Raw genomic sequence first — 22,256 nt, forward strand, 5'->3', positions numbered from 1 at the left:
CACGGTCTCCCTCACACCCTCTCTCACACACACACACACACAGACACACACACTCTTTCACACACATTCTCTCTGACACTCTCTCACACTCTCTCACCCACACATCTCTCCTATACTCACACTCTCTCGCACACGCTCTCTCGCACACACACACGCTCTCTCGCACACACACACTCTCACACTCACATACTCTCTCACACACACGCTCTCTCACACACACGCTCTCTGGCACACACTCTCTCTCGCATAGTCTTGCACACACACTCTGTCGCACACTCTCTCTCACACTCTCACACACACTCTCACTCACACACTCTCGCACACACTCTCTCTCGCACACACTCTCTCTCTCTCTCACTCTCACACACACTCTCACTCACACACACTCGCACACACTCTCTCTCGCACACACTCTCTCTCGCACACACTCTCTCTCGCACACACTCTCTCTCGCACACACACACTCACACATGGACACACTGTCAGACATGCACACACTCCGACACATGCACACACATCACTCTCACACACACATGCTCACCCTCGCATACGCTCATCGTCACACACGCTCGCCCTCACACATGCACTCCCTCTCACACGCACTCCCTCTCACACGCACTCCCTCTCACACGCACTCCCTCTCACACGCACTCCCTCTCACACGCACTCCCTCTCACACGCACTCCCTCTCACACACACTCCCTCTCACACGCACTCCCTCTCACACGCACTCCCTCTCACACGCACTCCCTCTCACACGCACTCCCTCTCACATGCACTCCCTCTCACACGCACTCGCTCTCACACTCACACACTCACACACACACAATCAAGCACACTCTCAGGCACACACTCTCTTACGCCCACACTGTCACACACACACACTCTCTCCCACACACTTTTTCAGACAAACTCACACTCACTCTCACACGCACACACACTCTCTCACACGCACACACACTCTCTCAGACACACTCTCGCACACTCTCTCACGCACACTCTCTCTCGCGCACACACTCTCGCGCACACTCTCTCGCTCACACGCACACACTCTCTGTCATACGCACACACACTCTCTCACACACACATACACTCTCTCACACGCTCTACCTCACACACACACTCTCTCTCTCACACGCTCTACCTCACACGCACACTCTTTCTCAGACACACTCTCTCTCACACGCACACTCTCTCTCACACTGACTCCAGTCCCTCACCTCTCTCTCCCAGACGCAAACATACCAGCTCTCTCACACACACCCTCCTCTTTCTCTCTCACTCAAATATGCACGCATGCGCAGACACACACACTTCCCTCCCTATCTTACATTTACACACACATGCCAAAAATTGACACACTCTCTCTCTCACATACATACACTCCACACTATCTCTCTCTCTCTCACACACACACTCCTCTTTCATTCTTTCACACACACACACACATCTTGTTTCGCTCACACATACAGGCTCACACACAGACTCCTCTCTCACACACACAAACACACCGCTCCATACTGTCTCTCACACACCACACTCTCCTCTTACACACACAAACTGTGAATGTGTGTGAGAGAGACAAGAGTTGCAATGTGTGTGAGCGAGAGTGTGAAAGGAGAGTGTGTGTGTGAGAGACAGAGTAGAGCTGATATCTCTGTGTGTGAGAGAGGAGAGAGAGATTGGAATCAGTGTGTGAGCGTACATGTGTGAGAGAAACAGTGTGTGTGTGTGTGTGTGATAGAGAGTTGAGTGCTTCCATGTGTGAGTCAGAATGATGGGTGTGAGTGAGAGAGGGGGGAGAGATTCTGTGTATAGGGGTGTGTGTGTGATATAAAGAAAGACTCTCCTCCTTGCTCACACACAACAGACACACACTAACAAGCTGATCCCCAGTGTCCCTACCCAATCCGGCGCGCAGCACGGACTGGCCCCCCCACACTCACTCTGTCATCTCTCTCTCACACAGACACACCTCTTTCTTTATTCCACACACACACAGCCATACACACTGAATCCCTCTCACTCACATCCCTCATTCTGACACATACATGCGCTCACCTCTCTATCACACACACACACACAGTGTTTCTCTCACACATGTCTGCTCACAAACTGATCCCAATCTCACTCCTCTCTCTCACACACACACACACACATAAAGATACCAGCTCTCCTCGATCTCACACACATTCACACTCTCACTCACACACACATTGCAACTCTTGTCTCTCTCTCTCACACAGACATTCACACTGACTCCACTCTATCTCACAGACACACACACACTCTGACAATTTCTCTATTTCACACACACTGACTCCAGTCCCTCACCTCCCTCTCTCACACATGCAAACATACCAGCTCTCTCACACACACACACACACAGCCTCCTCTTTCTCTCTCTCACACACACACAGCCTCCTCTTTCTCTCACACACACACACAGCCTCCTCTTTCTCTCACACACACACACACAGCCTCCTCTTTCTCTCTCTCACACACACACACAGCCTCCTCTTTCTCTCTCACACACACACAGCCTCCTCTTTCTCTCACACACACACACACACAGCCTCCTCTTTCTCTCTCTCACACACACACAGCCTCCTCTTTCTCTCTCTCACACACACAGCCTCCTCTTTCTCTCTCACACACACACACACAGCCTCCTCTTTCTCTCTCACACACACACACAGCCTCCTCTTTCTCTCTCATACACACACAGATTGAGCTGGCCGAGCGCTAAAGGACACAGAGTGTCTGTGGCAAGTGAAGGGAACAACAAGAGGGAAAACATACAAGACCCCTTCCTCACCAACCTGCCTGCCACAAATACATCTCTCCATGACAGCAGTGGTAGGAGTGACCATTGCACACTCCTTGTGGAGATAAAGTCCCACCTTCACAGTGAGTGCTGTGTGGCACTATCACCGTGCTGTATTGGATAGATTTGGGGTTTAGGATTGAAGTAAAAGTTCAGAATCTTGTTGTAAACTAATTTCTGATGAGAGTTACAGAATGATGGGGAAAGATCACAGACAGTGCTTCTTAAAGGGACTCTGTACTGGTTGAAGTCATACCTGACACATGGGAAGATGGTTGTGGTTGTGGGTCTCAGTCATCTCAGCTCCAAGACATCACTGCAGGAGTTCCTCAGGGTAGTGTCCCAGGCCCAACTATTATGTTTGCATCTAATTATAAACAATAAAAAGACAACCATTTAGGTCAGTATAATTAAAACAAGGAACAGTTTACTTAACGTCTTCATAGTTGCATAGTCATTCTAATACTGCTTCCCCAGCTTGTTCCCTGGGTCACCTATCCCGGTCTCTTAAAGGGGCATAACACCCCAAACTACATATATAACACTCCTCCCCTTTAATTTCAAAAACTCTCAGTAACAACATATGTACACAATTTTAAACATTATGCAGGCATTGGAACAAACATATAAACATGGTAAGAACTGCTTACAGGAAAACATGGAAACACATGGAAAACAACCACCCTCCACCTTAAGCATCATATCCAATCATTGGAGGACTTTGACATAACTGAAACAAGGTCTCTCAGCATCATAGGGCAGGGTGGGTGTTACTTGTTTCTTCGATTGTAAAGACCAATTCAAAGTATCTGTTCAATTCGCACGTCATATCCTTATTTCCCATTATTAATTCTACAGGCTCACTTTCTGTGGACAAACACTCACTTTCAGTCATTTCTGTTTAAAAATATCTGTGGAAACTCTCAACATCTGTCTTCAGATTTGTGACGAGCTTTCTACTGAACTCTAAACTTCCCCTCCTTGTTCATCTTTCAGTCATTCTTTACTATTTTTGATAATCTGCCAAATCTTCTGATCTGTCACTCAAATATGTTTTATCTTTAACTTTGATACTGTCTTTGTCTGTTCTAACTAACCACAGAGGGTGGGCCCTCCCCTGCCCCTGGGAATTTTTCATTCTTGTTGAATATATCTAGTCTGTGGATTGTGAAATATTAAACTTATTTCAGTTTCGAATATTAGACTCAGATCCTCCCTCAAAATGAATGCTACATTCCATCACATTCTGATGGCTGTTATCTCAGGGTGCCTCCACTATCAGGTCATTAATTAATCCTTATTTGTGTACTTTCCCAGGTCTAGTATAGCCTGCTCTCTCGTAGGTGGCAAAACCTGTTGTTCTAATAGACTATCCTGAAAATAGTTATCAATTCCTCACCTAGGCTACCTTTGTCCGTCTGATTTTTGTCTTTATCTAGATTAAAATCCGGAATGATAATCGCCATCTCTTTCTGACAAACTCCTTTATACCTTGTTCCTCCTGTGTGGTTACTGTTTAGGGGCCTGTCAATCCCACAAGAGACTTCTTCACTTTATCGTTTCTCATAAATTTCTTCCTGAACCGTTTCTCCATCCAGGTTTCCTGAGCTCAGTCCATCCCTCTCTATTGTGTTAACACCATCATTAATTAATAGAGCTAGTCCTCCTCCACCTTTTCCTCACTTCCTGTCCTTCCCAAACATCTTGTACCCTTCAATATTCCGGTCCCAATCTATGTCATCCTGCAGCACAAAACAGCTCAGATTATATTCATTTATTTCCATTTTTGTATGAAAAACAATTTAAAAATAAAACAAGAAGCTAAATAACCAAGAAACTGATGCTACTTCACAGTCTCACATTCACTCACTAACTCACTCTACAAAGGTTACAGGAGTGAAAAAGGAAATGTTCCCACACCACTTCTCTGCTGTAATCTGATGATCGAAGTTGCAGTCCTGATGAGAGATCTCCTTTAGTGAAGGATCAGTGAAGGGGTTTTGACAGCCGGGGTAGAAGATGTTTCTGGGATCCTCTTGAAGGGATGAAGTTGGTTTCTGATCGTTTCTTCAATCGATGAACAGTCAGTTCCTGTGTGGGTTGAGGTTCAGGGAGAGATTCGTCTGCTCCTTGGTTTGTCACCAGAATGGACGGATTCTTCTTGTGGTGTCCTGAGGCTTCAGAGACTGTGGTCAGAAAAGCAGTTTAATGTTTTTCCTGATGTGTCATGTCTGGATCTCTTCCCTGGCTGTAGTCAGAATGAGTTTAATTGTTTTTACTCAAACCAATAACTAACCTCAAACCAGCAGTGGTTGTGCTCAGATTTCTCCAGAATCTGCTGCTTCGCTCGGGCTGCTGTCACCGACAGTCACAATCCCTTCTCTTTGTGAGGCAGTGACTCAGTTCCCTGACTGGGTCCTGGGATCCACACAGCAGTGTCACCTGATGGTCAGAGGCAGTTTTGTGAACGCAGTGACCTCCTTTCTAACCTACCATTTTGACAGTTTCTCTGTGCAATGTCCATACTGAATAAGAACATAAGAACATAAGAAATAGGAGCAGGAGTAGGCCATCTAGCCCCTCGAGCCTGCCCCGCCATTCAATAAGATCATGGCTGATCTGACGTGGATCAGTTCCACTTACCCGCCTGATCCCCATAACCCTTAATTCCCTTACCGATCAGGAATCCATCCATCCGCGCTTTAAACGTATTCAGCGAGGTAGCCTCCACCACCTCAGTGGGCAGAGAATTCCTGAGATTCACCACCCTCTGGGAGAAGAAGTTCCTCCGCAACTCTGTCTTAAACCGACCCCCCTTTATTTTGAGGCTGTGTCCTCTAGTTTTAACTTCCTTACTAAGTGGAAAGAATCTCTCCGCCTCCACCCTATCCAGCCCCCGCATTATCTTATAAGTCTCCATAAGATCCCCCCTCATCCTTCTAAACTCCAACGAGTACAAACCCAATCTCCTCAGCCTCTCCTCATAATCCAAACCCCTCATCTCCGGTATCAACCTGGTGAACCTTCTCTGCACTCCCTCCAATGCCAATATATCCTTCCTCATATAAGGGGACCAATACTGCACACAGTATTCCAGCTGCGGCCTCACCAATGCCCTGTACAGGTGCATCAAGACATCCCTGCTTTTATATTCTATCCCCCTCGCGATATAGGCCAACATCCCATTTGCCTTCTTGATCACCTGTTGCACCTGCAGACTGGGCTTTTGCGTCTCATGCACAAGGACCCCCAGGTCCCTTTGCACGGTAGCATGTTTTAATTTGTTTCCATTGAGATAGTAATCCCATTTGTTATTATTTCCTCCAAAGTGTATAACCTCGCATTTATCAACGTTATACTTCATTTGCCATATCCTCGCCCACTTACTCAGCCTGTCCAAATCTCTCTGCAGATCTTCTCCGTCCTCCACACGATTCACTTTTCCACTTATCTTTGTGTCATCTGCAAACTTCGTTACCCTACACTCCGTCCCCTCCTCCAGATCATCTATATAAATGGTAAATAGTTGCGGCCCGAGTACCGACCCCTGCGGCACGCCACTAGTTACCTTCCTCCAACCGGAAAAACACCCATTTATTCCGACTCTTTGCTTCCTGTCGGATAGCCAGTCCCCAATCCACTTTAATCACTTAATAAGATCCATATTCTAACTGATGTGTGCCATGCCTTACATGGCAGCATCCTCTGTAGCTGGCATCAGACCAGCCCTGAAACCCAACCTCCCAGAGTGACCCCCAAACTGATTGGCCGTAACCAGGGGTGATAACCTGTCTCCAGGTGACATCACAAAGCAGCCAGCAGCCAATCACACGGCGGCCTGCAATGATGTCCCCAAGCGGCTGCAGTGGCCAGTTTGAATGGACGGGGAGTTTGTGACCGCTCCCAGCTCCAGGCACTGGACCCTTCAACAATCTCAACACCATCAACAACTCAATGCAGCAAGAGGTCCCTCACCCCTGACATTACTGGGGCTGAGTGATGGTGTGTTTCAGAGGTTGCATCATCTCATTCGCTGTTCCAAAAGGAAGAAAAATAAATTAAAATGGATTGAATTAAATTGAAAATTGAGTACAGCCACACAAAAAGCAGCACTCGTCAGCTTTTGATGGCCTTCCTCACAACGGCGCGGAGAGCTCTTGATAGTTTGCTTTCAGAACAACTCAAAGGCCATAGTGAGGGAGTCCAGCAAAAGCTGCTGAGTGCTGCTTTTTGTGTCGCTGTACTCAATTTTCAATATCTAATATCTGTACTATGTTATCGATATAGATAATAATATCTATATTATCCATAGGATAAAAACTGAGATCATAAACCCAGACCAAACTAGTAGAACAGGGCATTACTCTGGGGACAATCTCCACAGGCTCCTTTACATCATGACTCATGCCCAAGGTCGTGGAGTTGAGGCCATGGTCTTATCTTTCGATGCTGGAAAGGCCTTTGACCAGGAATCATGGGTGTTCCTATTTCAGACTTCAGACGGCCTGGGGTTTGGGCCCAACTTTGTAAGATGGGTCCAGATCCTTTATTCAATTCCACAGGCCTCTGTCAGAGCGAATGGTCAAATTTCTGAAGTCTTTGGACTCAAGAGGAGGACAAGACAGGATTGTCCTCTGTCCCCCCTTCTGTTCACTATCTGCATAGAATCCTGAGCACAAATGGTGAGAGACAGTCAGCACATAAAAGGTGTTCTAGCTGGAGAAGAAGAGCACAAATTGACATATTCTGATGACATCCTGCTATATTTATCAGATCCTACAACATCCAGATTCTTTCTGAAAAGAGAATATTATAAAGTTTGGCGATTACTCAGGTTACAAAGTTAATGTTGATAAAACTGAGGAAATGGAAATAACTTCCCTGAAATGAGTTCCCTGCTTTTGGAATCTGTGCCACAATTGATAACTTCCTCTGTAAATTTAGAAACCCGACAGTGCTGAAGGAGGCCATTCGGCCCATTGTGCCTGCACCGACAACAATCCCACCCAGGCCCTATTGCTGTAACCCCACATATTTACCCTGCTAATCCCCCTGACACTAAGGGGCAATTTACCATGGCGAATCAACCTAAACTGCACATCTTTGGACTGTGGGAGGAAACTGGAGCACTCGGAGGAAACCCACACAGACACGGGGATAATTCTCTCTGGACACTCAGTCCAGGTCTAAATAGTGTTTGATATAGCTCAAGCAGAACCTGCCCTGCTCTGGTATTCTATACATCAGCCAGTAAAGGAAAGTATTCCGTCTGCCGGTCGAAACCACCTTATCGAGCTGTCCTGTTACCCTCAGGAATCACTGGACACTCACTCTGAGATCCCTCTATTCACACACACAGGGAGATCGTATTAGAGAGAGGCGGGGGGGGATTGTTATGGGAGATGTAAAGGCCCAATGTGTCATATGGTCTCAATCTGATGTCTCTCTGCCTCAGAATTATTCAACACCGGCTCGGAGTGTGAGCATCACCAGAATCAAACACACGCCGCTGTTCTTTGCATCCAACTCTGTAGCTCGGCCTGGTGTCCCCTTTGCCACATCAGGGTGTGGTGTGAGTTTGGATCTCTCCATCAAACCCATGTTCCTGGTGCTGTGAGGCAGCAGTGATAACCACTGTGCGACCGTGCCGCCCCCGTCTCGAGTTCAGATCCCAGTACTTTTTAGTTGGAGCATTGAGGAGTCAAAAAAACGGACTGAATGTGTGTGAGCGTCGGTGCGCTTATGTTTCTGTATTTCTGTGTGTCTGTGTGAGAGAGTTTCCAACTGTGTGCATGTGTTTCTGTGTGTGTGAGCGTGTGTGTGTATTTCAATGTGTTTGTGTGTGTGTCTGTATCTGTGTGTGTATTTCTGTGTGCACATGTGTGTGAATGTGTGTCTGCGCATGAGTGAATGTATATCACTGTGAGTGTGTGTGTGTGTGTTTATTACTGTGGGTGTCTCTGTGAATGAGTGTGTGTGTGTCCGTGAGTGTGCATCTGTGAGTGTGTGTCTGTGTGTCTGTGAATGTGTGTCTGTGTCTCTCTGTTGTGTGTGTGTCTCCGTGTGTTTGCGTCTGTGTGTGTGTCTGTGAATGTGTGTCTGAGTGTATGTGTGTGTGAGTGTCTGTCTCTGTGTGTTTATGTCTGTGTGTGTGTGTGAGTGGTGGAGCAGGCTCGATGGGTTAAATGGCCAACACATATTTGAGATTTAAATATATTGATACAGATGCATGCTGTCACCCCCCCTCCCTCCCCACCCAGCCACAGAAAGATATCTGCAGTTTTGTCATATTTTTTGAACCATTTAATGTGACAGAATGCGAAACATCCTGGCCAATGACACAAACAATGATCCAGCATTGTCAGCAGCATCGCTGGAAACATCAAATTGCAAAGTTATTCATATTTTGTAAATTGACAAAACTGATGGAGAGGTTTGAGTTCAGGGAAATGTAAACCGACACAACTTAGATTGAAAAGGGATGGAACAATGTACTTTAATAAATGATGAAAAGTGGAAGCTCAAAATGTTCCGATATTTCACAGCTGGATTCACACAATACACAGAGCAATGTCTCTGATACTCTGGAATTGCTGCAAATGTGGTTAATCTCAGTACGGAGGCTGCTTTCATGGTTCAATGTTAATCTGATCACTCTCATCAAAACAGGGTCAACATTTCTGTACAATGTGAGGGATTCGTAAGTTAATATAGTTCAGTTTCAATGTTTAAAATAACCAGTCACTTTTCTGTGGCTGCTTTGGGAGTGTCAGTGGAATGTACTTCACAGTAAAGTGTGAACAATTGTATTGAGGAATAATTGGAAGCAGTTTCCATTGAGAGCTTCCTGCATTCTGGAAATGTGTGTGATCTATTCAGAGATTGGAAATGACGGATGAATAAAGATACAGTTTGTTGTTAGTTTCATGACATTGTCTGCCTTGAAGGTTCACCAGTTCCATGTGCTGAGAGAAAGGAATGATTAAACAATGTCTATAATTCAAATCCTTCAGACAAGTGAAAAAGCAGGAGAACAACTGAATCCACAAACGCTGCCACAGACAGTATTTGAAGCTTCAACTTCATGTTTGAATGTGAAGGGCTGATTGAAATAAATAGGAGGCCACACTGGGATGCTGAGCAATTTGATTCCTGTTTTTCCTAAACTAATAAAAACCTGTGATGAAACATTCCTTGGACAGAGCAGAGGGAATTTTACTCTGTATTTAGGCCATTACAGTATTTGTGTTGGGAACATTTGATGAATAGTGCAGATTAAACATTATTCTTAACCGCTGGAATTTAAATTAGGGCCTGATTTAATCAAACATTGAAAATAATGAGGTAAAGGGAGAGGCTGATAAAGAACAAGTTTTTCTGCTGGCTGGGAACTCCAGGATTTGGGGACATTTGGATGTAGCCTCAGTTTAGGATTTTAGAAATGTGGGAATGAAATCATTGTCAGATGTGGTGTGGAGTTAGTTTGAAACAATCTTCTGCAAATGGCTCTTGATGCTCAGTCACTTGTTATTATTTTTAATCTGGGGTTGATAGATTTCCCTTAGTCCAAGGGGTAAAGAGGTAGAGAGTTAGATCACAGATCAGCCATCATCTTATTGAATACTGGAACAGGCTTTCAGGAAGATTATTCCAGATTCCAAGCAGCCTCTCGGTGAAGTGATTTTACTCACTTCACTTCTGATCCATTTCCCCATCATTAATAATCTGTACCCTCTTGTTCCTGACCATCTCTTGAGAGGGAAGATTTTCTCACTCTTTAACCAGTCCATACCTCTTAGGATCTTGAATCTCTCTATCAAGTCTCCTCTCAGCCTTGTTTTCTCTGGGGTGCGGGGAGAAAACATTCATTTCCACATCCTTCCCATTATTAAACTCTGACCAAAGGGGAACAGATTTCAAAATGAAATGAAGGTGCAAATGCCTGGTGACTGTCCCAGTATTAAATTAATTAAACACATCAAAACATTTTTGGTGGGGGGAGTGGGTGGGGGCTTTACTCCAGAGGCTGGGCAGTAAAGAAACAAGGGAGGCTCCCCACTCCCCCATCCCTTCCCTGATCTGTGTCTCTCCCTCTGCGTTTAACCCCCACCTCCAGCTGTGTTTCTGACTCATTTTACAAACCACACCAACACTGAGAATCTCCCTCATTCGATATCAATACATTCAATCTCAGCAATGAAGCTTCTATCACCCCCGCCCCCCTCTCTGTCTCTTTCACTCTCCCCCCAGATCTAGACTTTTCCAATACACAATCTCTGCACCCCTCCCTCTCCTGCTCTGGATAATCTGTCCTGATCTCTGCTCTGTTTCTCTATCTCAGCGTGAATCTGGAATGAAGTGCTCTCTCTGATAAGTTGCTGTCTGACCGTTTAAAATAATGATGTACGCTGTGCATCATGTTTTAAAGCTCAGGATGAGAAGAGAACAGTGGGAGGGGGAGCAGGAAAATCCACAATCCCACCCTGAAGTGGCTGCTGCACATTTTATTGAACCATTGAATTCAGCCACTTAAACCCTGTTCGGGAATTAAGGAAATACGAAGGTGCCCCTGAGAAAAGGCCTTGAATTGAGACCCAGTCACACAGGCCTTGAATTGAGGCCCAGTCACACAGGCCTTGAATTGAGGCCCAGTCACACAGGCCTTGAATTGAGGCCTACTGACACAGGCCTTGAATTGAGGCCTAGTCACACAGGTCTTGAATTGAGGCCTACTCACACAGGCCTTGAATTGAGGCCTACTCACACAGGCCTTGAATTGAGGCCTACTCACACAGGCCTTGAATTGAGGCCGAGTCACACAGGCCTTGAATTGAGGCCTAGTCACACAGGCCTTGAATTGAGGCCAAGTCACACAGGCCTTGAATTGAGGGCCAGTGAAACAGAACAATCCTTTCCATCCACAAATCCCAGCGCCCTGTCTAAAAACACAAGGAGGACTCTGGGATTGAGAACAAGCCTTTCCTCAGGCTCAGGAATGTGAATTTCAGCTCCCTCTCCCTCCCGAGTGCTTCACAGTGAGAGAGGGAGACTGAGAATGTTATAAAGAGAAACTCAGTAAAAGTAGATTGAAGCGCTGCCCTGGGCTCTCACACAGCACCGTGACATTACTGAGAGTAAAACACAGGCACTGTCCAATTGGCCAATTAAACCGGGTCCCAATCGCAGCCTTTTTCATTCCAAGCCCCTGTGAGAACTCGATCGAAACGCCCTCTCTGCAGCTCTGCCTTACCCTGTTCCTCTCCATATCCCACCCTCCTTTCCCTCAATCTTTTATGTTTAAAATGTGGACACTGATATAGTGTTAGGAATATGGGGCAGGGAGGAGGCACAGAGCATGAGTGCACAGCAAGATCCCACACAGTCTGAACATGGCCAGATACAATGTGATATTTAAGTGAGGATTGAGGTGAAGTCAGTGGGAATGAGGGACCACACCTCTCCCTCTCTCCGCCCCTCTTCCTTCCACCCCTCCCCAGTTAAAATAAGGGGACATCACTCCTGGTTTGGTGCTGTTTGTACATTTGACATGAACAGGGAACCTTCCACTTCGAGCACAGTCACTCCTCTCTGATTCCCTCTCTCTTTTACCTCCACCATCTCTGCTCCTATCCACCCCACTCTTCTCTCTCCTGCACTTGATGATCTATCTCTGTTCTCTCTCTCTCTCTCTGCCTGTTTATCTCCCCCTTTCTCTGTGCGTACCCATCGCCCTCCTCTCTCTCTCGCCTGCTCTGGATAATCTCTCTCTCTCTCTCTGACGATGAATCTGGATTGAAATGCTCTCTGAAAGGTTTCTGTCTGACCATTTTAAATCATGTCACCCTGTGACCACTGTTTGTGTTGATCACTGATTCACATTGAGAAATGAGGCTGGGGGCAGTGGTGGGAGATGGAAGCAATCACAGTCAGTTGTCAGTACACTGAATTTGGGGAGCGGAACCACGGTCTCCCAGCAGGATAGGCTGCAGGGAAAATATGCACAGCAAGATCCCACAAGCAAACTGCTCTGTTACCCTCCCGTCCCCCCCGCCCCATCCCCCCGCCCCTCACTGTTACCCTCCATTTCCCATTTCTCTCACTGATAACTCACAATCAGAGGAGAACGATGGGAGACAGAGAGAGAGAGCAGGAAAACCCACAATCACATCCTGAATTAAATGCATTATTTTGTTTTTAACCATCGAGTTCTCCCACTTCAGCACTGACAGTGTTCGGGGATGAAGCAAATACAAAAGGACATTCTGAGGGCCCTCTGAGATTAGCCCTTGAATTGAGGCCTAGTCACAGAGGCTGCATTAAACCTCGGGGACAGAGGACAGTTTTCTCCCCCCTCCCCCAGTGAATGAGGACAATCCTCCCCAGCCCCGAAACTGCCCCAGACACGACAGGAAGGAGTGAGAGGGAAAAGGGAGAGTGGGGATGAGGGTGGAGCCAGTGATCTCCAGACCCTGCCCCTTCCACCCCCCCCCCCCCCCCCGCATTAAAACAACAAATCACGTTGGGATTTTCCTCGACTTTATTACAAGATGCAACACAGAAGCAAATAGGTGGAGCAACGGGGAAGGATTGCAGGAAAGTGAGTGAAAAAACACCCTCGCCCTCTCTCTCCCCCTCCCTCCCTCCTCCACCTCATTCTCTCCCCCTACTTTTGCCCTCCCTCTCGCGACCCACATTCTAGAACCTTTGATCTCTCCCCCTTGCACACTCTGCCTCCCTCACACTTTCCCCTCTTTTCCACTCCCTCTCCCACTGATTCTCTTCCCCTCACCCTCTCTTCTCCTCACTCCCTTCCTCCTCACTTAATTTCTCCCTCCCCCTCACTCCCTCCCTCAATTCCTTCCCTTTCACTCTCTTCCCCCTCAGTCTCTGCCCTCACTCTCCCATTTACTTTCCATCCCTTAGTCTCTCTCCCTTCACACTTCCCCATCGCCCTCCCCTCTCTCTCCTCCTCACTCTGTCTTCACTCTCTCCCTCCCCCTTCAGTGTCTTTCCCCCTCAGTCTTTTCCATCACACTATCCCACCTCAGACCTTCCACTCTCTTCCCCCTCAGTCTTTTCCATCACACTATCCCGCCTCAGACCTTCCACTCTCTTCCCCCTCAGTCTTTTCCGTCACACTATCCCGCCTCAGACCTTCCACTCTCTTCCCCCTCAGTCTTTTCCGTCACACTATCCCGCCTCAGACACTCCCCTTCACTATCCGTCCCATCAACCTCTCTCCCGTTTATGCTCTCTCCCCTCAGTTGCTCTTCACTTACTCTCCCCCTTACTCTCTCCTCTGACTCTCTCCCCGTCAGTTCCTCTCCCCGTTCTCTCCCTCCTCTGACTCTCTCCCTCATTCTTCACCTTTCTCCCCCTCACTCCGTCCCTTCACTCCATCTCCGCTCACTTTCTCCCCTTCACTCTACCTCTCATTCTCTTCTCTCTCCTCCTCACTTTCATCCCCCACTCTCTCCCCCTCACTCCATCCCCTCTATCTCTCCGCTTCACCCTTCTCCTCCCCCTGCGTCCCCCGCACTCCCCTCTCATTCTCTTATCCCTCATGCGCTATCTTCCCGTCACTCTCCCTCCCCCATTCTCTCCCTCACTTTTCACCTATTCTCCCCCTCATTCGACCTCCCATCGTGCTCTCCCCTCACACCATCTGCCCTCAACCTCACTCCCCCTCACTCGCTCTTCACTGACCCTCTCCCTCACTCTTTCTGCTCACTCACTCTCTCATTGAGTGTATTTAAGACAGAGATAGATATGTTCTTGATTGGTCAGGGGATCAAATGTTATGGGGGAAAGGTGGGAGAATGGGGTTGGAAACTTATCAGCCGTGATTAAATGGTGGAGGAGACTCGATGAGCAGAATAGCTGAATTCTGCTCCTGTATCTTATGGTCTTTTCAGTTTCACGCTCACTGTTAGCGTTTACACTATTTACACTATTATTATTACACAATTATTTACACCAGTCCCCCGCCCTTTATTAGCTTGTGTACATATTAGTTTCAGCATTCCAATGATTCACAATTAGCATTTAACTAATTAACCAATCAGCATTTAATTGTAAATAACTACAGTTATACATATTATAAAATTAGGAATATCCATTACAATTACAGAGCAGCAGCATTAACCCTTTCTCTTCCAAGACTCGATAACACAGATCATGTCACATACTGAGCAGTATTCAGTTAAAACTAGCACAGACCAGACAACACAATAAAGTTAGTTTAAATTGACATAATAGATGATATGAATAGTTTGTTCTGAAGAAATGATATTAATTTGAAAGTGATTAATTCATAGTCTTTGAAGAATTTCCCCGATTCAATGTGAAGCTTTTAATGGTATAGAATATCTACCCACTTTTCAGCACCGGCATCTGCAACTGTAGATGGATGAAAAGCAACAATCTGACAAACACCAGGTAATATCTGTCACGGTAAAATAAACAGTTTGATAAATAATGGTAATATCTGACATCATGCATCTGTCCTGAGATCTTTGGGATAATCCAAAATAAATCATACATTCAGAAATTAAATAAAGCTGAGGTGAGTGTGCAGGAACAGAGTGAAATTGTGAATTCTACCTTTCTATGCTATAGCTCTGCATCTGCTCAGTGAGATATAAGGAACAAGGAAAGAGGAAACTGCATTTCCGAGGCTCTGATGCTGTGCAATGCTGCTCCAGTGTTCCTGTGTTGCTTTCGTTCGAGGGATGTCGGTTTCAGAGGAAATGTTATCACTTGTTGTCCAACTGAAATGTTATTTGGTTACAGGGCGCTGCGATTTCATTAACCGCTGCAATGCATGGGTTTGTTGCTTGATAGTGGTTTGTGATGTGCGTTTCTGTGGGTTTATGGCTGCATGTTGCGAGTATTTAAGAGAGATTCTGTGTTTCTCTCTGTGTCAGTACGTGGATAAGAGTGTACAATTGTCTGTGTTTGTGAGTGTGTGGGTGTCCGTTTGGGCCTGTGTGTCTGGAAATAGGTGCAGGTGTGTTATCTTGGAAACAGGAATTACAGAGTGCAGCAGAGTTTACCCACTCCCATTCTGAATGGGATTAGTGTCTGATAACTGCACCAAATGTACACATTACAGTCTGAGATCATCCCCAACTACAACCTCCAGACAATATCTCCCACAGGGAATGAGGGAACAGAGTTCATGGACAGTGTCTGGTGATAAAAGGGTTAATTCACCAGCCGGGGTTCCTGCTGCAAACTCCAATCCCTGTCAATATTGTTCAATATTCACGCTGCAGTAACCGGTTCCCAGATGCAGACATGGGACTTACTGAACTTGTCTGAGGCTCACAGAGAGCAGCGCCTGCAGTAGCTGGGAGCCGCCAGCAGATGGTGGCATTGTGTCACTTTAATCACCAGATAGTGAAAGAGGTTTTGAGGAGAGGCTGGTGGAGCCTTTAATTCATTCACAGAGACAGAGAGGAAACTCTGACAAGATTGACCAATCTGCCCCCTGCTGGACACTGTCAGAATCACACACACACTGTTCTCTCTCTGGAGAATTATCTCTGCTGCTCCATTTTGAAAGGAGGTTGAAGACTCTGTTGCTGAGAACACTGACAACACATTGCTGCTTAAACAATGGTTTGCAGCAATCTTTCCTTCAATGTGGAGACTAAAACTACAACAGTTTTCCAGCTGGGAAACCAGGTAAGCAGGGAAATCAGTGCCAGGCTGGAGGGGCTGATGGAATAGGGAGGGAGAGGGGCAGGAATGAAGGGTTTGGAAGGAGCTGTCGAAGATCTTCACAATTCAGGATTTCACTGTAACCGGTGGAGCAGCAATGTTTATAGATTGAAATGTTCACACTGTCACTCTCAGTCCCCGTCTGGATCCCCGCAGCGACTCCAGCTGTTGCTTTCCATTTGGACTGAACTGATTCCACTCCAGCCTGAAACAGATTAAAGATGAAACAGGAAATAAACAGATTGAACAACAGAGTAAATAACAGGAGACTGGAGTTAATGGGACAAATCTTCTGGTCTCTGGATCGCCAGAGGCCAGACACACATCCGAAGATGAGCATCGGGACCCTGTGGATGTCCTGACGCACTGATCGACCTGGGAATTGTCCCAGAGGTATTAACTACTATTGGGGAACTCCCCTGCTGCAGTTAGAGTCAGATACTTGGGACAGATCCACAAAGTTTACCTGGATAGTTACTCAGGTAATGTTAGACAGCTCACCACCTAGGCTAATGCCTGAATAGCACAACCGAGTCCCCCAATCACTTCCCACTGATCCCCATACTCCACCTCCCACAATCTGACTAGACCCAGTCCCCGCAACTCATCCCTACCTCCCTTCCAGCCTGACTACCTCCCACTAGCCCTTGAACAAATCTGACTAAACCTCCGAACTTGGCCTCATCCAGACCCAACCTCTCCTGACCTGACACAGAAACATGGAAGATAGGAGCAGGAGGCGGCCATTTTGCCCTTGGAGCCTACCCCACCATTCATCACAACACTGGCTGATCGTCCAACTCAATGGCCTAATCCTGCTTTCTCCCCATAACCTTTGGTCTAACTATTCATCCAGCCACTCCCCCAATCAACTGACACTTATGGAGCTCCCCGGGGTCACTGGGCTGTAAATAGGGTGCGTGCTCTCTCTTCCTCGACTCTACTCCGCTGTGATGGAGCTCCCCGGGGTCACTGTGCTGTAAATAGGGTGTGTGCTCTCTCTTCCACGACTCTACTCTGCTGTGATGGAGCTCCCCGGGGTCACTGTGCTGTAAATAGGGTGCGTGCTCTCTCTTCCTCGACTCTACTCCGCTGTGATGGAGCTTCCCGGGGTCACTGTGCTGTAAACAGGGTGCGTGCTCTCTCTTCCTCGACTCTACTCTGCTGTGCTGGAGCTCCCCGGGGTCACTGTGCTGTAAATAGGGTGTGTGCTGTCTCTTCCCCGACTCTTGTCTGCTCTGATGGAGCTCCCAGGGTCGCAGTGCTGAAGATCCTGGGAGAAATATGCAGCAGTTTCAGGTTGGGAGAATTTTTAAACATACCGACAATCTGCTTACCATTGCTGCTGCTTGGAAGGTTCAGGCCCATTTATATTTTAAATCCATTCATATTTTAATTGTTACCCTAAAAATTAACACAAACACTCACTGGATCTCCTCCAGACTGCTGCAGGTCAGTATGAGGCGGCGGAGAGCAGGGACAGATTGATCTGTGAAGGAGTTTGATCCCAGGGACAGAATCCTCAGTGTCTGTTTTGTACTGAGAGCGGAGGCGAGATCCTCAGCACAAGAATCTGTGAGAGCGTTATGTCCGAGACTGGAGACCAGAGAGAGGAATAACAGGAATCAGGCTCAATCCCCAGTGTTTTAAATAATACTGTTAATAACAAGAATAATGTATTGTATCAGACATTCCAAAAACACAACCTGCATTTCTGTAGAATGAGGAAATACTCAATGCTGAAAATGAAATATAAATAAACTGGAAATGCTCAGCAGGTTAGCTAAATACATGTGAAGAGAGAAACAGGGGTAAAGTTTGAGCTTCCATTGGAACTGGGAACGGGCAGTGAATTGACAGGTTTGAAGTGACAGCGGTGGGTGGTTGGGGAAGAAACAAAGAAAGGACAAACTGGAATTACAGGAATGATTAAATGATAAAAGTGATGATGGGACAGGACCACAATCACAGGATCCCCGTGTCCTTACTCGGAGTGGCTCGGGAGGGACATGGGATGGTCAATGGTTTGGGAATGCAGTTTGTGGTGAGGTTGAAGATAATGGCTGTGATTTTACCAGAAGCTCTGAAGTCCCAGCATGGGGATTGGAAATGGGTGGTGTGTCCGTGTGGGCAGGATAGGCAGAGTTATGACGGTGATATTGTCAGAGGGGGACAATTAACGGCTGGCAGGCAGGGGGAGCTGCCCACTGAGGCAGCCCGGGCACGGGGCAGTCCCGGTTCAGGCAATGCTGGCACCATCTCCAAAGGCAGCAGGACTTTCAAACAGCAGCTCTGGAGGGAGCAGTGAGGGAGCTCTGCTTATTGAATGAAGGACTGAAATGTCAGAAAGCAGAGCAAGGCTTGCCCCCCACCCCCCTCCCTGGAGGGGCTCCTCCCGGCTGCTCAGGCTCAGAGGGAGGTCCTGTTCCCTCAGGATGGGAGGAGATTATCCCATCGGTACAAGCCAGTCTGGATGGAGATTGCTGGGAGGTGAGCAGGTTTCAGACACGTGGTTACAGAGTGGAAAAGGATCAATGTCCTGATGTGTTCTGCCACGGTGAGTGCAGCACAGCCTGATATGTGAATAAGGATGAGGTGGAAATTGTGGAAAGAACATCTCCACCCAGACAGTGGCAATGCAAAGGACTTGCAGAATGTCACTGGCTGTCCTGTCTGGAGACAATACACATCTCTGTAACCTGTGCTTAATGCTGCCTTCTCTCACATTATCTGTCTCTTTAAGACCTGGTTGGCTGTAGGGATTCGCATTCTAATCAGTATTCTGTAACTTGATTGTGTGTCTCTGTGCCCTGTTTGAGAGCAGATTTCCACTCCATCTGACAAAGGAGCAGCGCTCCGAAAGCTAATGGTATTTGCTACCAAATAAACCTGTTGGACTTTAACCTGGTGTTGTTAAAACTCTTACAATGCAAAGGCAGCAGCATTGACTGTCAGTCCAAAGATGTGCGGGTTAGGTTGATTGGCCAGGTTAAAAATTGCCCCTGAGAGTCCTGGGATGCATAGGTTAGAGGGATTAGCAGGTAAATATGTGGGGGTAGGGCCTGGGTGGGATTGTGGTCGGTGCAGACTCGATGGGCCGAATGGCCTCCTTCTGCACTGTAGGGTTTCTATTCTATGAGAGATGTCCGTTAGGCTGCCACCAGCATAGGCTCGAGCAGGGCTGAACAACATATTCACTGGGCAAACACACGTCAATGTTTTTCTCACTCAAGCGGCCGATGAGTAAATTTCAGAATGATAAAGTTTGGCACAGCAGAAATTTCAATTAAAAACTAAACTGAGATATGAAAAGAAACAACTTGCTGAGCACAATAATGAGTAATAAATAAAGATGATTATTAGAGTTTAATCCTCATCAATCACAAATTGTTTCTCTCCCACATTTGCTGCAGATCGGCTCAAAAACCTATCAGCAGCAAACATGGGAAAGAAACGAGATGTGATTGGAGGAGCAGCTCCATGCAGATTCTTCCATTCAAACTGAACTGTGTGACTGAGATTCTGGAAACTCGCTCCGGGGGCCGCATTGAGGGGCTTCGAGGGTCACATTTGCCCCTTGGTCCACACGTTGGACAACCCTGGGCTACTGCATGTGTTTGATGAGTGAGTAACAATTTATGTGTTTGGAAAGAGAGCAAACATCATCAGGGAATGAGTGAAGAAGAGTGGAGACATCCAGGTCTTGCCATCCTTACGCCAATGGAAGATGAAGTGCTGGATCAGGAAGGCCTGGGGGCAGAGTGGGTCATTACTGCTGGTGAGATGGGTTGAGTGGGTGGCCTAATGAATGGGCACAGGAGAGCGTCTGGTGAGGACAAAACATAGAGCTTGTTTATCCATCACTGGTCACAGAGAGCAGTCTGAAGGACGTATTGGGATATGAACAAAATACCTCGAAACAGCAGAAGGTCATTCAGCCCCTCGAGCATACTCCAGCCCGGCTGATCTAATTGTAGTCTCAACTCTTTTCCCCGTAACCCTTGATTCACTTCTCAATCCAAAATCATTCTTAACTCAGCCTTAAATATATTCAATGACTCTGCCGCCACTCGTCTCCAGGGAAGAGAATTCCACTGACCAGCCACCATCTAAAAATATAAATTTCTCCTCATCTCAGTCCTAAGGGACTAACAATTACATTTTAAAATCTGTCCCCTTGTTCTGGTCTCTCTTACAAGAAGAAACAGCCTCTCAGCAACCACCCTGTCTCATCCCCTCAATGCGATCACCTTTTAATCTTCTGAACTTTCATAGATATTGCTCCAATCTGCTCAAATTTCCCTTGTGAAATAAACCTCTCCATCCCAGGAATCTTTGGAGTGTGGGAGGAAACCGGAGCACCCAGAGGAAACACACACACACACGGGGAGAATGTGGAAACTCCACACAGTCACCCAAGGCTGGAATTGAACCCGGGCCCCTGGCTGTGATGCAACAATGTTAACCACTGTGTCACCGTGCCAGCCTTTCATAAATCCATGTTGGCCCTGTCTAATCCTGCCATTAATTTCGAAGTGTTCTGTTATCACTTCCTTTATTATAGATTATTATAGGATTTCCATACCATCAATGTCAGACTAATAGATCTGCAGTTGCCCGGTTTCCCGTAACCCCACATATTTACGCCGCTAATCCCCCTAACCTACACATCTTGGACACTAACGGGCAATTTAGCACGGCCAATCCACCCAACCTACACAGTTTATTTGGACTGTGGGAGGAAACAGGAGCAGCCGAAGGAAACCCACACAGACACGGGGAGAACGTGAAAACTCCACAGTCTCCAAGGCTGGAATGAATCCGGGAATCTGACGCTGTGAGGCAGCAGTGCCAACCCCGGTGCCACATCTTCACTTAATCTAATACACTCCTTGAATTAGCAACGGCTGGAACACTTCTGCTGCTGTTTTTCAAATGAAAGGAATGTATTTTTGTTGGAAACGCCACACATTTGCACATCACCATGTCTAAAACAGCTTGTTGTGTGATTGGCACTGGAACGTGCTTCTCCAAGAAATTGCTTGAATACATTCTGTGAACGAATCTTCTTTTCAACTTTTGACAATCTGAGTGATTTATACAGTAAATGGAAGAAGCCACAGGAGCACTGACCTACAGAGGGATCTGTGTGTACAAGTCTACAGATCCCTGAAAGTGGCAACACTGGTGGATGAGGTGGTCAAGAAGGCAGACAACATGCTTGTCTTCATCGACCGGGGCATTGAGTGTAAAAGTTGTCAAGTTATGTTACAGCTGCATGAAACTTCAGTTGGCCACATTTGAATATTGCTTGCAGTTCCATTCGCGACACTACCAGAATGATGTGAATGCTTTGGAGAGGGTGCAAGGAAGGTTTACCAGAATGTTGCCTGGTCAAGGACGGTTAGGTTATGAGGAGACGTTGTATAAACACAGATTGTTTTCACTACAAAAAGGGAGGCTGGGGGGTGACCTGATGGAGGTGTCCACAATTATGAGAAGCATCAATATGGTGGATAGTCAGAGACTTTTCTCCAGGGTGGAATGGTCAACTACAAGAGGGCACAGGATGAAGGTGAGAGGAGCAAAGTTTGGAGGGAGGTGTGTGGGGTAAGTTTTCACCCAGAGGGTGGTGGGCGCCTGGAAGGCACTGCCAATGGAGGTGGCAGAAGCAGGCACGTTTCCAATGTCCAAGGTGCATCTT

General features: G+C 46.9%; 1 protein-coding gene across 1 annotated transcript in view; it reads right to left on the reverse strand.

Annotated features, from left to right (window-relative positions):
* Positions 1 to 14,884: 14,884 nt before the first annotated feature.
* Positions 14,885 to 22,256, reverse strand: part of LOC144486900 (NACHT, LRR and PYD domains-containing protein 3) — a 47,761-nt gene continuing 40,389 nt past the window's right edge. The window contains exons 12-13 of the mRNA XM_078204931.1: positions 17,981 to 18,148; positions 14,885 to 16,757 (exon numbers count right to left, since the gene is read on the reverse strand). Of these exons, the coding sequence (XP_078061057.1) occupies positions 16,670 to 16,757; positions 17,981 to 18,148 (256 nt within the window). The 3' untranslated portion in view covers positions 14,885 to 16,669. The remainder of the gene's footprint in view (positions 16,758 to 17,980; positions 18,149 to 22,256) is intronic.

The sequence above is a fragment of the Mustelus asterias genome, unplaced genomic scaffold (genome assembly GCF_964213995.1).
Source record: "Mustelus asterias unplaced genomic scaffold, sMusAst1.hap1.1 HAP1_SCAFFOLD_509, whole genome shotgun sequence".
In the NCBI taxonomy this organism is placed as follows: domain Eukaryota; kingdom Metazoa; phylum Chordata; class Chondrichthyes; order Carcharhiniformes; family Triakidae; genus Mustelus; species Mustelus asterias.